At 40.3% G+C, this 17,381-nt stretch overlaps 3 protein-coding genes across 9 annotated transcripts; 1 reads left to right on the top strand and 2 right to left on the bottom strand.

Moving 5' to 3' along the window:
- Nucleotides 1–150: 150 nt before the first annotated feature.
- Nucleotides 151–3,500, bottom strand: LOC128262982 (uncharacterized). Of its 2 annotated transcripts, XM_052997600.1 has the most exons (3): nt 3,371–3,500; nt 1,211–1,535; nt 151–1,016 (listed from the first exon to the last, which is right to left on the bottom strand). In XM_052997600.1, the coding sequence occupies exons 2-3, from the start codon at nt 1,499–1,501 to the stop codon at nt 267–269; spliced, it is 1,041 nt and encodes a 346-aa protein (XP_052853560.1). In that variant the 5' UTR covers nt 1,502–1,535; nt 3,371–3,500; the 3' UTR covers nt 151–266. The 2 variants fall into 2 exon arrangements, with proteins under 2 accessions (XP_052853560.1, XP_052853561.1); XM_052997601.1 differs by lacking the exon at nt 3,371–3,500 and having other exon boundaries at nt 1,211–1,933.
- Nucleotides 3,501–6,751: 3,251 nt separating this feature from the next.
- LOC128262976 (serine/threonine-protein kinase RIO3) lies at nt 6,752–9,196 on the bottom strand. Its single transcript, XM_052997588.1, has 3 exons — nt 8,880–9,196; nt 8,107–8,821; nt 6,752–8,055 (listed from the first exon to the last, which is right to left on the bottom strand). The coding sequence occupies exons 2-3, from the start codon at nt 8,818–8,820 to the stop codon at nt 6,937–6,939; spliced, it is 1,833 nt and encodes a 610-aa protein (XP_052853548.1). The 5' UTR covers nt 8,821; nt 8,880–9,196; the 3' UTR covers nt 6,752–6,936.
- A 459-nt stretch (nt 9,197–9,655) lies between these two features.
- Nucleotides 9,656–15,861, top strand: LOC128262977 (chorion transcription factor Cf2). 6 transcript variants are annotated; one of them, XM_052997593.1, is made up of 4 exons: nt 9,656–9,857; nt 10,373–11,511; nt 12,571–12,749; nt 14,024–15,861. In XM_052997593.1, the coding sequence occupies exons 2-4, from the start codon at nt 10,484–10,486 to the stop codon at nt 14,197–14,199; spliced, it is 1,383 nt and encodes a 460-aa protein (XP_052853553.1). In that variant the 5' UTR covers nt 9,656–9,857; nt 10,373–10,483; the 3' UTR covers nt 14,200–15,861. The 6 variants fall into 6 exon arrangements, with proteins under 6 accessions (XP_052853553.1, XP_052853550.1, XP_052853552.1 ...); XM_052997590.1 differs by having other exon boundaries at nt 10,226–11,511; XM_052997592.1 differs by having other exon boundaries at nt 9,656–9,885.
- Nucleotides 15,862–17,381: the final 1,520 nt, after the last annotated feature.

Genomic DNA, 17,381 nt, shown 5'->3' with positions numbered 1-17,381 from the left:
AAACATGTTCAAATTTTCCTAAATTCATGTTTAAAAATATCTTTTTAAAATACTTTGATTGCTTCCAACATTAAAAAATCGTACAATTAAGATTAAATAACAACAACTATTACCAATAATATGAATTCAATAAATTCATTTTTTTCAATATATCCTTGTTCTTTGAGGCATTAAAAACTCAAATCATTTTAATTTTTTGACATTTTTGCTGCCATAAAGCACCCTAGAATTGCCTATATTATAAAAAAGATAGAGGATGTTCCAAGTCAAATAGAGAAGCGGGTCCAGCGCTCCACGAGACTGGGACGCGGCGAGGCGCGGTATCGCTCGTCGAAGATGGGGCTGAACTTCTCGGGGAAGCGGTGCTGGAGGCACCGGATCACGGTGCCGGTCAGGTAGTAGCGCGGTGGCCAGCGGCACTCGCAGGGCGGGATGCAGGCTGTACAGTGGGCCTGGTTGGCGTTCCACTTGCTCATGGTGGTGGTCAGCACGGGTGGTAGGCATGTAAGGCGCCTCGGCAGCCGGATGTCCCGATCCGTCCAGTCGCATTCGCAGGGCGGGATGCAAGTCATGCACATGAGCTCCTCGGGCTCCACTTCCGTCGGCCCATCCACCGCCGCCACGCACTTGTACAAGTTACTTCGAGGAGCCATACCGATCAGCTCCTTGTACTTGCGCTCCTGCTCGCGCCTCAGCCACAGATAGAGCAGATCCCAGTGGTCCAGGTTGCGGGCTCGCTCCCGGAGGATCTGCATGCGTCGGTAAAGATCCGACCTGCGCACCTCATCATAGTTCATTCCGGTCTGCGTGTGGAACAGCAGGTACAGCTCGTTGGGCTTCTCGTCCGGCAGCGCCAGGCTGGAGGAGAACTTGGTCAGCTCGAAGTGGAATAGCATCCGAATGCCGTAGGCGATGTGCTTAATGTGCTCGAAGTCTTTGATATTCATTGCACACAGAGCTGCGGCGTCCAGCAGGAGCAGCTTTCTTCCAGAGATCATGTTCACTCGGAAGGTATTCTGTATTAAACAAAAAAATTAATCAGTTGTTTGATAGTTAAGGTATTTAAGCCTGTTACTCGTAGAGTAAAAGTGTATATTGTATTGTATTGTAAGAAATGAAATAATACTTTAACCATTTAAAGATCGTTAAACTCGTTAAATTCAAAAATTTACTATTATCAAATAGGCTTGAATCGTTTTGTATTACCCACCATATACTGATGATAGCCGTAGCCATTTATCCAGCGCCTAATGTCCATGTCATCCCACTCGAAGATCGAGGGCAGCGGCAGCTTGTCCACCACAATGGAGCACAGCTCTACAAGTGAGTCGGGGGATGTCCTGAACTGAATGGGTACATCATTCTTATCGTATTTGGGACAGCCCTGGAGATAATCATTCCGTCGGAATTTGGTGGATGCCATTTCCGTTTTGGGCTTGGCCCTCGTTTTCACCTTCTGTACCAGGAACTTGGTGTCCGCTATTCCGTACAGGTAAGGCATCTTGCATAAATTTAGATCACAATCTTCGTCGACCCTTTGTTTTGTTTGTGTAAAAAAAGTGGACAGAAAAATATAGTGTTTGCTCGGTTTTTATTTTGATGCCTTTCAAACACTTTTGAGATCTTAACTAATTGCCCTACCAAATCTAGGATATAAACTAGAGTATCATAAGCTCTAGTTTCCCACTAAGATTTCTATTTTAGCCAATTACGATTTATTTCGGACTGGCAATACCGCGTTAGAAGGGCTTCGTATTACCATTTTGCCACCACGTTTTGTGTACGATGTTAGTAAACAAGCCGGCAGAATCTGGAGAAATCTGAACACAGGCAGAACCAGGTAGATAGATGGCTACCTATACCTATATGTGTGTATAGGAACCCCTGTGGAAACATCTGTCCGTCAATCAGCACATGCCAAAAGTGAGTTATTGCCCAGGTAAGCGAGTGTAGATCGATTGTTTCGGATTATGTTATATCGGGATTGGATTGTCCCGGCGGCTCCTAACGGTCCTCCGTTTTAAGTTATCATATCTGCCCATGTGGTAATGTTGGTTGTCAAAACATGGTCAAGGGTAAACGCCTCCAGATCGCATACTCGTTCATTCGAAAATGTTTGCGGTTTATTAATGAGTACCGCGAATATACGCATGCATATTGAAAACGCTCGGGGGCACATGGGTCGCTGACTCATCGCCGATCCGTCGCGATCGTTTCGACCGTTTCGATCGTCTCGATCGTCTCACGTGACAGACATATTGGAGGTGATTTTTATGGAAACACGTTTTTGGCCATTTCGGCCATTTGTTGTACTCTCGCTGCTCGTTCGGCAATCAAGCAAAAGCCTAATAAACCTCATCAGGTTCATTTTGGCGAACGCTTACCTTCATTAGCATGTGCCTGTCAATTTTTATTATTATTTTTGCAACAGTTTTTCGCCTTAAATTGCGATGACACTTCGAACTGTTTTTTTTTTTTTTTTGGAAACATCAATTAAGCGTGTTTGTCAATGTGTTTATCACGAAATTTCGTTTTTTTTGCTTTTCGGAACAGAGCATCAGAGTGCCCTAGAAGATTATGAAGACGGCGTCAGAAAGGCCGGGGGCATAGTTGGCGACGTGATGGGCGTGGCCATGTGCCTAGTTTATAATTAACTCGGATCGTAGTTTCGTCCTGAGGGCAGAGAAATCGGTAATTATACGCCAGCAGCTTTGCTAGACAATTACAGTGAACACTCAAAGGCAAGGCAAATATTAAACTATAATTTTTAAAGCCACTAAAACAATTTTTTTTCGCTTTTCCTATAACGATAAAGATTGTTCGATCTTTAATTTTTTTCCAGAATTCATCGAAAGTGAATAAATTTTATGACCTACTAAATATTTTAACGTATCGGAATTAATGTATTAAAATTCTGTGCACAGTTTTAAAGATCAAACAACGAAAACAAAGTAATATTTACGATTGGTTAAAAATAGCAGTAAGCCATATAAATTAATTTCCCGCAATGTAGGTTAAGGTCTGCCAATGTTGTGTAATAAAATATATAAATAACAAAAACAATAAACTCCTTGCCACTGTTAAAGATTGATTGATTCTAGTTAGTTTAGAATTTGTTACCGATATGTGTACTCTTTCGACTACTGTACTTAAGAATGCTGAACTACTCCTTAGACCACAGTAGATTTCACTTTCGCTTAAGTCAGCGTTTATTTAACAACAAGTAGAAAAAAGGGGCGTGTAGATGCGCCACCATGAAAAATGAAAATTATATGACCATGTAAGGACAGCTACTGCCAACTACGATCGGACAATGTAATGGTAACAATAAATTAAGGTTCTATTTTTGTAGCTAACTTGAATTACATACCCGCGTTCCTCGGCAACCTGAAGCCGGTTGCCAGCAACTAGTTTACAAGTTAGACCTAAAATAGAAGATGCCGCTGTCCAAGTGCCCAAGTGTCCAAGTCAACCATCGGAAGAGTAGAGGAGGACGACAGACATGGCTTGACCAACTTGCGTACGTACACTAAAAAAAATAAAAAAGCTTCAAGTTTGAACAAAAAAGATGTAGACCTTTGTAAATGTTAGACTTAAATCGGTAATTGAACTTTGTTAATTGAAAAGAAAGAGCAGCAATTATTCATAACTACTAGCTCATTCACAAAAGTCAAATTATAACTGATTAATTCATAAAAATACTAAATTAAGTCAACGATCATCGATCACAGGGTGCCAAACCCGATAGAAATAATAAGATATCATATTCTTGACAAGCATTAAGATAAACGGTTGTTGTTATCTTAAAATTAAGTTATACAGTGTACACCATTTAAAGTAAACATGTCATTATGTAAAAAAAAAATTAAAAAATAAAAACAAAAATGTTTATTTAACACACAAGCGAGAAATGATTTAAAATTAGTTAGTTAATTGGTTCCGTTGGGAATTAATTTTTTTTGGTGTACGGCAGGAGGTCCAACATGAAAATTAATAATGCAAATAAATTGTTAACTTTAAACGCGCAAATTCCAGTCTGCGTGTGCGAAAGTGTGTGTTATGTAGCGGGGAGAAATGGATGGGTGGGACGAGGAGTGATGGTAGGGAGGTATGGTGGGGGAAGGGGAGAAGGTCTGGCGGCAGCGACCACTTGAGGTCAGTTCGATCACGATCGCGTTTGCAGAGACAGAGGCAGAAGGCAGCGACTGCGGCAGAGGCAGAGGCAGTGCAGCAGCCCCAAGATCACGACGAGCCTCCTCCGAAGTTTTCGGTCTCTGCCTCTTCCTTTTCGCACTGTCAAGTGGCGCGTGTGTGTTAGTGTTTGGCTACACATGAAGAAAATTCCCAAACCAACATTGTCAAAAGCAAATTTGAAAACTACAATTTTAATAATTATCCCCCATCAAGATTGTTTAAAGTGAATTTTAAAATTTCAATTAATTTATGGAGCTACACAGGAATTTAAGTATTTGAATTAAAGATCAGAAGAGTTTGCCGGTTGTCTTACAATTTGTAAAATATTTTTTCTCTGTGAGCCTAATTAATTTCATGCCTAGGTCAGCCCACTTTTTCATCCAAGGAGCGGGGACTGGACACTGATGTTTGGAATTCGAGCTGGAGCGCCTGATTACATGCCTGGCACATTTTAATTGATGATCCAAACGCAATGTCTGAGTTTATAGCTTTGTTTGGTATTTTTCTCTCTCTTTATTAAGCCTTTTTTGCTTACTTCATTCTGTCTTTCATTATGATTATTGCTTTGACTTGTTTTCGTGCTTTTTTTATGTGTCCCACAATGAAAGCTGGTTTCAAGTGCTCCTCCAGTTTCGAAATTCCCTGAAATTTGTATTATTTCTTAGAAATCTTTATTGGAGATATGAAACTTAAGAGACCATTTTGTTACAGATTGTTAGTGACTAATTGGGTTTTACCTATCGAACCATTTTTAATGCCAACCCACAGAGAAAAGAAAATTTTTTTAGTATTATAATATTGAACTTTCTTGTGAACTTGCAAAAATGTAGCCGTATCAAATAATCTTTGTTTTTGAAATAATTTTAAGTGCACTTTTAATACGTCTATTTGTTTCTTAGTGTTTGTGAAAAAAATAAATTTATTGTTCGATCCTAAATGCGAATGACACATTTATTTCAACACATACTTTTGTTTTTATTGGGAATAGGAAAATATACGAGTATGCATACATACATATGTACATACCTACTTATGAGTTTTATTTTTTACAGTTCTGTGTTGGTTGCTCCAACTCGTGGATTTCGTGCGTCTATTTTCAACTACCATCCCCACGCCCCTTTTGCGTCTTCGGCTCTTCTTCTGGCGCTTCTTTGCGTCACCATCGGACGAAGTCGGGCCCCCTTATGGCATCGATGTGTGGGTCCCCAACGTTACATATACCCGCACACTAATCGCCAGGCACATATGTACATACATACATATATGCATATATAATTGCATGCATATAGACACTCGTATCACAGTTTCAAGAGACGCTAATAGAAGATGCTTTTTCAGATCTGCTGTTGCCAACGTCAAATGTGCTGCTTTCAATCAGAAATCAAAAATAAATAATATTTTCCACTTGCAAGCGCAGCAAATAAATAACAAACAGTAGATGGACGCAGTGCTGCGTCTGCTGATGATCGAAAGAAAGTTCAACTTTGATTGACGACTGCACAACAAGAGCCAAAGCGAATCAGAGCAATTGAAATTGAACTCGAATTGAAACTAAGGTGACGGAAATGAGGATTTCAATACAGAAAACTTTTTAGATTTACTGATAATGTAACTATGTATATTTCTTCCTTAAACATGTTACATATGTAAAAACAAATAGTTTGGTGTTTAAAAAAAATTTAAAAAAAAAACTAAAACAAATTATTAAATTATAAGAACATATACATAATAAATAACTGTTGTTGAACTGTATAGAATTTATAGAAAAAAAAATAAGAATTATTTTCTTATCGGGTTAAGAAATCAAAAATAGATTTTACTTTGAGTGGTTAATGTAATATTCCGATTTTGTAATGCTTGCTATTATTTCTTCATAACACTTCAACTATTAAGTGGAATATATAGTGCTTTTAAAATTCCCCTTGTGATAAGGGAGGGTAGTCCGAAGCAGACTTTGAATCTAAAGCTCCACAGAACCTAACAAAAGCCATACACAATATATGTAAGTACGCACAGAACTACTCGCAACTGGATTCTGACGTCACACATGAACTACTATATTTCGCAAAGTCCAACCCGCTAACGCATCCAGACTATACAGATAGATGCGCCTAGTTCCGACAAGCCGACAAAACAGCGACGCGTGCACTGGGCATAGAATTTCTATACGTAATCATCTGATCAGAGATTCGATTGAACCGACAAATCTCCCAATTAATGGGAAAAACTGCGCACCAAATGGGTTCAATTGCCGGGTTAGCCGATTCGGAAGATGGGCGTGGCGTGTGTGGCCACTGAGGCCCGACATTTGCATTAATCTTAATTGATAAATAACAATTCAAGATCAAAGCTATTAGCAGAAATATCCGTAACAAGTAGAGTGCATCATATGCAAAGTGGAGGGCACGAGAAAAAGAGATCACTTACGGAATAAACTTGACACTTTCAATATGTTTTGAAGGTTATTAAAGATCAGTAGCCTTCAAAATATATATCCCAATTTGAACATTCTTATAAAATATATTGAAAATATAAACATTTTTTGTATCAATAACAATTTTGAGCGGAAATTAAACAACTTTATTCTTGTTTTAAAGGATCTTTTATAGTCAAAACTTTTGACTAATAGCATCATTATTTTTCCTTTGGAATTTGTAAAATAAAAGTAGAAGAATCGCTGCGACCAAATCGTTAATATCAATTAGAAACTAAATTAGAGACTGAGGCTTCACTTTTTAAGTTTTAATGTTTGGCAGTTTTGTTGATCTTTTCCTTGTCGTCAATATCGTTATGGATGCCATCGCTCTCCTGATCCTTATCTGTGTCGGTTTCGTTATCGTCATTATCCTGCGTTTGCTGCAGAGCCTTTTTGGCCTCACGGTCCTTCTGAGACTTCTCCCAGGCCAGCTCAAAGGGATACTCCAGGGGCTTCAGTTCGTCGGGACACTCCTCCTGGTTCGGAGCAGTGGCCTGATTGATGGAAGCTCCACGTGTGTGTATCTGCTCCAACTGGGCGGCATTGTGAACCTCAGCATTGAGTCCGGTAATGAACTCGAACAACTGCTCCTTGGTGTAGATGTTGGGCAGGCCGCGTCGCTCAAAGAAATTCACAATGTTGCCGCAATCCCTCATCAGAAACTCCAGGGCACTGGGATGCTTCGGCTCAACGCTTTGGGCTACGTCTATAAACCAACACTTACCCTCAAACCAGAGTATGTTATATTCGCTCATGTCGGCATGCACCAACTTTGCCTCATTGTACAATTTGTGCATGGCGGCCACAATTTCCTCGTAAGCGCAACTTAGTTCCGCGGCATTCAGCCTCGCATCCTTCAACTTGGGCGCCGCATTGTGATTGTCGCCGATGAACCGCATGACGAGCACGTGCTTCTTTAAAACAACCACATCAGGAACATTAAGGCCTATGGCCTGCATCCTCATCAGGTTATGCATCTCCTTCTCCGCCCACATGTTGATAATCACTCGGTGGTTCTGCTTGCTAAACCTATCCTTGAACCGATAGTCGTCCTTGATATACCGATCGCGCTGCTTGAACTCGTTGAGCGTTGTTTTGAAGATCTTGATGGCGCACTCCCGGGGGAGCAGATGCGCCGGCATCAGCACGCCGCCCTGATGACCATGCTCATTGGTGTCAGTGTAATTCGTGTCGGAATTGGCATGCAAGATGACCGCCTCTTTTCCCGTGGATATGATGCCGTTGATCTGCTCTAGTATCTGGTTGTTGATCAGCTTGTACAGCAGCAGGCGTGTGCTGGCATCCAAACCCATCTCGGCGGTGGCCACCTTTTCATGTTTATCTGAGCGACCACGTCGAGAGTGGGCTCTCAGTTGGTTGAAGACCTACAAAGTACTTGTTAGTCTTGATATTTTCTTTAGTTGGTCACCTCTCACCTTATTGGACAGCTTCATGTCAAAGCCAGCGGCATCGCCGGTGGGAAACTCCGGCGGAAAGGACATAACCCGCTGAGCATTGCGCACGGCGCACAGCTGCGGATCGTGCTTGGTGATCATCTCGCCCTCCTTGTTTACTTTGAAGCCACAGCGAGGAATAGACTCCAGCTGCCGTTCGTTGTCCTCAAACCGATCCCAGTCATGCTTTAATTGCTCCACCTCATCCTCCTCGTAGTCCTCCCCGACGGTGTCGTGCAAAAACTCAGCGTCGCCATCGCGTAGGAACTTATTGAGGGTAACCGTGACCTTGGACTGTTTGTTCTGCTGCCGTTCGATTCGACGCAGTTCTTCGTTGTACTCGTGATCGAACTGGGACTGCAGCAGTTGGGCAATCACTGCATCGCTGTCCTCTGGCAGCTGGTTACCCTCCGTCGGAATGCCACCGTCGGTGAGTAGAGCTGAGTAATCCTCCCACTCCTCGCTATCGCTTGGATTCCTCGCCGAACAGCTCGCCACATCGGAGTAGCTGACAGCTGGCGGGGATGAGGCTGCCGCCTCCCAAATGGAGGCTATCTCCTGCTCCGGTTTCTTAACCTTCTCCGTGTGGCGCTGTAGCTCCTTGTCGTGCAACTTGTGGGCATACTGCTCCGACATTATATCCGCCAGATTCACCGACTGCACTGGCTCGTTGCTTTTAACCCATGGAGACGACATTCTGCGAAATTGGACAGGTATTCAATACACTTGTAATATTGTGCCGTAATTCGACAAACCTTTTGGCACTTGGCTTGACAAGATCGAGATCTATATCGGTGGTAATTGTGGCAGTTAGCGGGCCAATAAACAAACAATCTTCGATCCTAGTCCTGACCAGCAGCTGGTTGCAGGCGGATTTGATGCGTCCGCGATGGAGGACAAGTGAAATTTAAGGCGCAATGGACGCCCAATTCGCCAGGAAGGCAGCTGTGGCTATTTTGCTGTAGTATTCCCTTGTATTTCGCCAATATATGTATTTTTCCAATGGTTGTGAAATTATAAGACGGGATGGATGGCAATTAGAGATGAGCGAAGTTCACGAAATTTATATCGCTTGAGCGCCAGTGTTGCCAGCCGAGGCAATCAAAACATTGACGATTGAAAATTATTTAATAAAATTAATTTGCTTCAAATAATTTATATTAACTGTTATAATAAGATGTTTTATAATTGTTTTCGACTTATAGTCAATATCAAAGGCAATTCGAATTTCACTGTTATTGTATAACTTTTAATAATTACAAATTTTTGCAATTATTTTTTTTTTTTAATTTTTTTCCTTTTTTATATTTAAGATAACGAATTTTCAGTAATGATTTCCATAGTTTGGCTTTGGTAGCTGCTGTATTTTTTTCTTCAACAACTATTTCATTTGTTGTTGAAATGTCTGCTTATTTTTATTTGTCCAAAAGCTGAATTTCGAGACCTATCGATATGGCAGTGTGCCCTCTTGCGGCCACAATCAGGGCTGCCAGATGACCAGTTTTAGAGCGGCGTTGCCATCCACCGTTCCGATGCCACTACTCGATACTTTTTGTTGTAGTTGTACATTTTTCGCCAAAAATAATAATAAAAGTGAAAAATTTTTTTTGTTAATATACGTTTTTTTTGTTGTACAAAGGAGAAAATGTTATTAAACTGATTGTCCGCCGCAGCGTTTTCGTGACCCCCGCTCCAAAAAAAGAAGAACAGAAACGGCCGCCAGCAACAACAAGGTGCAGTAAATATTCAGTGTGTGCGCTGGTAAGAAAGATGGAAACAAAACGAGAGACCGAAAAAGCAATCAAAATAGAATTCCGAATTTAGAATATGACAGACTGAAAAAAATTTTCAATTCGAACGCATTGTCGCTGCTGCTGCTGCTTCTTCTTCTTCTTCATCCACAGCCGCTGTGTGGGGGGACATTGGGGGTCAAATGCAGAAGATCAGAAGAAGATTTCTGATTTCCGATTGGATTTTTTGCTAACTTGCGATTGCCACTCGAATAAAACACACACACACATACACACGATATCACACACACAACGCAACCACAACCGCTTTTGGCCGCCTGTAATTATGGTTTTTTATTATTGTCCTGCAGCGGCTTTCGCCTTCTTTAACCGTCAATTGCTCCTGCTCCTGCCCACTAACAAAAAAAAAATAAAAACAAATTGAAAAAACATAAGAAAGAGCGAAACCTTCAACAGCCAGAGGAAGTGAAATGATAAAGTCCACAACGAATCCACAGGAACAGCGTCTGCCACGCCCCGAGGATCAGCCGCATCCGCCGCCGCCCCCTTCCTCCACCACCGCCGCCCCTGCCACGCCCACGCACCAAGTGGCCACCGTGATAGCCAACATGGACACCCTGAAGACCGCCTTTCTGCCCAATCTCAGCATGGACCCCAATGTGCACGTGACGGCGCACTATTGTCCCATGTGCCACCAGCAGTTCGAGCGGGCGCAACACGCCGCGGAACACATGCAGCTGTGCCACGGGATCACGCTGAACGCGCAGGGAGCCATCGCCTCCACGCTGGAGGGCGGTCATCCGTCACAGGGACCACCACAACAGCACCTCAAGCCCAGCCATGCCTGCTTCAATTGTGATGAGAAGTTCGGCAACACCGTCGACCTGGACGAACACCATCGGCTGGTCCACCAGGCCTCCGCCTTCCTGGCCCGCTGCCTCATGTGCAGCATCTATGGCATCCACTCGGCCACCCAGCAGCCCAACGAGTACAAGTGCACGCAGTGCGGCTCCATTTGCACCACCGCCATGCTGGCCGCCGGGCAGCAGGGCTTCATGGAGCAGCAGGAGGCGCCGGTGACGCCCGACGACCAGCTGCCGGCGATGGCGCCCCGTGATATGAGACTGACGCCCGAGGAGCAGCACCACCAGCAGCAGCAGCTGCAGGCAGAGCACCACCACCATCAACAGCAGCAGCAGCAGCAGGAACTGTTGGAGCAGCAGCAACGGGAGCTACAGGAGCAGGCGCAACAGCAGCAGCAGGTGCATCACCACCAGCAACAGGATCAGGATCTCGCCGGCGACCAGGTGGCGCTGAAGGTGCCCCCACTCACCGTCAAGCTGAACAAAAACGCCAATGGCGGCGGCGCCATTGTGGCCCATCCGCAGGTGATCATCAAGGAGGAGCCACTCAGCCTGAGCGACAGCGGCGATGTGGTCAACTCAGTGCCCGTCTATGCCATACAAGCGAATCCCGGGGTTCCCGCCCCGGCCGGTTCCGGTGTGCTCGTCGGCACGCAAACGGTGCCCGCCGATCTGGCGCACAAGATCCGGCACAAATGCCCCGACTGCCCGAAGACCTTCAAGACGCCCGGCACGCTGGCCATGCACCGCAAGATCCACACAGGCGAAGCAGAGTAAATCCATTTTATATGCATCCTACTGACTGGGTATTCCGGCAATGATAGCTATCGAATTAGGGATGTTTGAAGATAAGATAATCTACCAACATTAGAATATTCTTATAATTCCATGATAGTGCAGATATTTTAGGGATTAACTTGAATTAAAATTAAGCATTGATGAATAGAGTAGAAGGCTTTTTTTGAGATAATAATAATTCAAGATGTGATAAAGTATGCAAGTTTAGTTGATATTTTAGTCTTCTTAAAATTCCAATAGTTAGCAGATACTTAAAGATTTACTGAGTAACGGACATAAGATAAAAGCTATTCTTGAGATATTATAATAATTCAAGCTATGTTAGAAGTTATGAATAATTGTAAAATCTGTTTATCTAGTAGATAATTTAGGCGTAATTTTCTAATGTCTTATGTTATAAGTCTGTCCGATCTATTTTAGTAGATTAGTAAAATTTTAGCATTTGCGTAGATCCCTCAAAAATATTTGAGCTGTCCAAAGAATCAAAAGTAACTAATGTAAAGTAACTATAAATTCAGTTAAATAATGCAATATACATAAAAACTCTCTTGACTCATTTTGGACTCAAAGATCAAATTTTTTGTTCAGATTTGTATCACCTAAAAGTTAGTAAATCATTGCAGGAGTACCCGTTATTCATTTAAGGCCTTCCTAGCTCCAGCTCAAAGGGAACCATGGACTGATCTAATGGGCTTCCCTTTGGGTCTGAGGAGGTGCGATCGCCAAGCTAACCCTAATATTCTTACCACTTGTATATATTTTATTTTTGTTTTCCTTCGGGGCCAGCTGGGCGCATGGGCGCGCCCTCGAAGCTTTTGGGACGTGGCCCATGCGTTCGTGTGTCGTTTGTTTTGCAACTTATTTTAAATCGAGTGTTACTAATAATATAATTCGAATTTCTTTCTTTTCTCCCGCGCCCTCTCTCTCTCTCTCTATCTTTCTCTCTTCTACATTTCTGCGCGTTATTTTGTGAATATGAATATGTATAAATGTTAACTCTCGAATCTCCACTCTCCGAATCGCAACTCCGACAGCGCCACGCCCAAAGAACGCCCCTACACGTGCTCCTACTGCGGCAAGTCCTTCACTCAATCGAATACACTAAAACAGCACACTCGCATACACACAGGTGAGAAACCATTTAGATGTGGCTATTGTGGCAGGGCGTTCACTGTTAAGGATTACCTGAACAAACATTTAACGACTCACACGGGTGAGAAGCAATATTTTTCAAATCAATTCAGTCAGTCAATCAGCTCTCAATCAACTCAACCAATCAATCGACTTTTCAACCAATCAATCGATCAGTATATCACCTTCAGAGTGATGAGAAAAAAAGCAATACTCAAAAAAATAGAAACCTCTGTATGCAAGTCCATTTCCATTTGCCATACACAAACTCGCTCAATCTCAATCTATCAGTACCAATATAAATATCAATCTTTCACTTCTGCCAGCGCCGCTGCCGAAGCTCGATCACCAGACACGAGCCGCCGCAGCGCTTGCGCAGAAAAGCACGCAGAAAAAGGTGGCAAAAATTGGCAACTAATTAGCCAAGATCAGGATCTTGTTAGGATATCACTAGCTTACGAAATATATTTTAAAATAAAAAGGTAAAATAACTGAAATCTGCTCTGAAGCTGGTTGTAAACGATGCAGCAGTTGCATGTTAAGTACTAACGATGAAAGAGGCTTACAATTGAATGTTTTTAGATTAAAAGATCGCTAAGTTTTAAATAGCTTATCAATGAACAATTCACCCTTTAAATATCTGTTTTAGTTTTTTTAATAAAAATCGATGAACTTATGAAGCCTACGGTTCAAATAATTTTAAGCATTACATTTCGGCTTGTAAAATGCTTACAATAGAACTTGTCCTTTAAACCGCTTAAAATAAAATCAATTGTAAAAGATCATATCACTTTAAATTTTAGGGGTTAAAACCAAAAGTATAGTTTTTGCTTTACTTAAAGATATATAGATTTTCAGTAGGTGATTTACAGGGTCTTGAAATTTTGCCATCTTTTTCCGATAAGCAACAAATAACGAAACGTCTGAGTCACTGTTTACATAACCTCACAGAAGTAAGTAAATAATAAAACCACAATTATTATTTAGTAAGCTTGCTGTGAGGGTAGCAAAGCAATATGATAATCCAAATCCGTATCGCCCGCCGCCTCATCTCATTACGTAATAATATGTCTCGAATGCATTTTAACAACACCAACCAAGTATATATACACACATATATAATATATAATCTATAGATATAGTTTGATTACGTGCAAACCCTATTTGATATGCATACATATCCACTGTACCCACACATATCACCAACTCAGTCAATCAATCAAACCAAATCAATCAAATCAAATCAATCAAACCTTTTGGTACTGCACGCACCAAGCAAACTGGCGTTGTGCTAGCGACAAGTGCTAACAGAGTATCCCAACTTTCTCCGTTTCGCCGTTTTTGGCTGTTTTGCAGGAGAGAAGCCGTTTCATTGCGGGTACTGCGAGAAGTCCTTCAGCGTGAAGGACTACCTCACCAAGCACATACGGACGCACACCGGCGAGAAGCCGTACACCTGTCCGTACTGTGACAAGCGCTTCACGCAGCGCAGTGCCCTCACGGTGCACACGACCAAGCTGCATCCGCTCTAGGGCAGGCCGGGCGGTGGCCGCCAGATGCCCGTTGCTGCCCCAGCCGCTCCTCCTTCTGCTCCTCCTTCTGCACCTCCTCCTCCGCCGCCGTCGTCCGCCGACTCCGATTCAGATCCCAAGAAGCCATCGGCATAGGGGAGCGCCAGCGGAAACGGAAGTGGGAACGGAAACGGAAGCGGGATGGACAACGGGTTGAGCAACCCAAATGAAAGACCTTTTCAAAGACGAGAAACACCCACAATACATGGGCGTTAACTGAAGCGGATGCAACGCAACCAACGACTGGCAAATCTCTTCACAGTGCTGCTAGATTAAATTACTAAATTAGATACTTTCATTTCGGTTAACACGGAAAATAGAAACAAAGTTGTACTAAACTAGCGTACAGTTCGTAGAATGTTTAAGTTATTGCAATCGATTTTTGATTTTTATTATTATTTGGTTATGTAGATGTTTTGCAATTTTATTTTTATACACTCTATGTAAATCGTATATAATATTTTGTTATTCTATGAGATTTTATATGGTGACTCCTTAGCGCACACTCACTTACGCGCGGCGCTATACCCACAAGCCCAACAAAACACAACACACCACACACCCACACACACATTTATTATTTATAAAGAGAGAGAATATTTTTTACTCCTATACTTTGTGGCAATATTATTTTTAATACTTCCTGAACTTGTTTGTAAATGTTATTTAAAAGCAGCAAAACAAAGAAAGGTAAACTCATGTCTACGCGCAAAACTTAAATTATTTCTTAAATTATAAACTTATATTATTCGAACTCAAAACAACACAAAATTATTTATTCTACATGAAAACTTCTTTTCAAAATTTCAACTCATAGAGGAAATGGCGAAGAACCAATACGAAATTTAGTCATTTCTATTCTACTATTTGCACACGAGCAGGATCTCGTTTGTTTTGGCTTTAAAAATTTATTTACTTTTAATTAACTAAATGATTTAATCATTTTAGCTTGTTTTTATTGATGAATGTTAACCATTGTTTATTTTTTAAATTATTTAAGTTGAAAGCGCTGCTTTTGTTTGTTAAACTAAACTTAACAGTGAGATTGTATAAAACTAATGTAAAACAAAAAAAAAAACTAAGAAATTAATTTTACAAAATTTGCATTTTTAACGCAAGACAAAAAGTATTTAAGGCAAATCAAAATGAGAAATTTACGCTAAACGCAACACAGCTTTACGCGCCAAACTAGAAGATTAAACAAATTTAACATAACGATCTAAATAATTGATACTTTTGATAAAGAAGCTTGAAGTTGTTTTTGTAATATATATAAATATGGATTCATCATTTTTACGACTACTTAAAAGCGTTTTTTAAACCAGCAAATGATTACTTGCAAGAGTTGTACGTACTAAACCAACTAAAACTGTAGCAAAACCAAAACCAAAACCATGTACATTTTTATAACATAGTGTTATATAATTATAAAGTAAACAAATATATAAACATGTATCTAATATTAATGCATAATACACTCAAACAAATTGTCTACCTAATGGCACATAGCACAGCAACAAACGATGCGCAGCGCATGTAAAACCAAAATAAATTCTAAGTACTAAACTATTGTAATTCTTTAAGTTTTAAATAAACCGAGATGAGTTGACGATCAAAAGCAAACAGCTAAATCCAAGCTTAACTAACCGCAACAAGAAACGAAAGCAAATTAACTCAGCTGTAAGTGATTTCCAATGATTGAATGCCGGCATCACGAAACTAATCATGTTGAATACGATACGTACTAAATACCGACTAACTAATAGATCTTAGCCACGAATCCAAAAACGAAGCCAGACAACAGACACACAAACACAAACGTAAGCAAGTGAGTAAATAGAAATTAAATTGTAATTAAAGCGAAATTATTATTATTAAATATATAAATAGATATTACGACTATAAATGTATGTACTTGCAATCTAAATTTACGTGACAAAAACTAGCAAATATTCGAGCAATATTTCAATTTAAAATATATAAAAAGGATCTATATATACGAAATAAATTCCAACAATGTAGAAAGATTATATGTATATACAAAATTTAAAGGGTCGTTTGGAAGTTTCTTTTTCTTGGAAAAGGTATAATTAAAAAGCTTGTAGAAAATTTAAAATAATTTTGGCACCAAGGGTGTTTTTTCATTATATTAAAAGTACTTTAAAAATTTGAGAATTTTTCAAAACTGAATCTTGAAAAACGGGAATTTCCTTTAAATCATATGTACGTCCATAAGTCCCAAAAAAGTAAAAGGCCAAAGTGAATCATTTAGTTTAGTTTATTTAGTTTTGGTTTTCTCTTTTAATTACAATGAACGAATATTATGAACACTATCACACTTTCAAAATGTATTCTGTTTCTTTTCCAATCGTTTTTTTTTTTTTAGTTTCTTTTGCGTTGAGCCACTAATTTAGTTTGCCTCTCGTTTTTGGTTTTATTGTAATGCTGATTACACTCATATATATGTAAGTATATATATTTATATATAATATAAGTTATATGTTTATGTATATGCCATAAATATTTTTTTATTCACACACTTTTGATCAAACGCAACCAAAAGTTGGTTTTTACTTTTTTTTTATAATTATCATTTTCGGGTTTTGCTTTCTTCTTTTGTTTTAAATGCTCAATTTGTTGCATGCATGCTGTAAGTTTACCTAATTTAACCATTTGCCATGTTTTACTCGCTATATATTTGTTATAGTGTATATAGATATACTTTTTATAACCCTTATAAATGCCCATGTAACTGTACTATATGTTTTCTATGGACTTGTTTTCCCCCATCTTTTTTTATAACGAGCGTCTCCAAAATTTATTGCGTACATTTGAAATGTTTTCACTTTGTGTTTTTCAATACTCTAACACGAACTTCCTTTTAAGGGGATAAAGAATTTTAGATGCTCTGGGTTGGGTTCTGAAAATTACTGAGGAAATCTACTAGTAGTGTAATAATACTTGGGACACAATTTGTTCGGCTAATGTTTTAAAAAAAAAAGTTCTTAAGCCTCTAATAAGCATTTTCCTATGGCTTTCACTCTCGATCGGGAACTCAGTGTCTTGAAAGTGTAACAATTTGATTTCCTGTCTGCACTTCTTCCTCGTACATTGTGTATTTACAAAAAGTTTACCCCGTTCGG

This window comes from Drosophila gunungcola, unplaced genomic scaffold, assembly GCF_025200985.1.
Source record: "Drosophila gunungcola strain Sukarami unplaced genomic scaffold, Dgunungcola_SK_2 000001F, whole genome shotgun sequence".
Taxonomy (NCBI): Eukaryota; Metazoa; Arthropoda; class Insecta; order Diptera; family Drosophilidae; genus Drosophila; species Drosophila gunungcola.
Note: the sequence above shows the minus strand (reverse complement) of the source record. Positions and strands in the feature narration are given on the sequence as shown.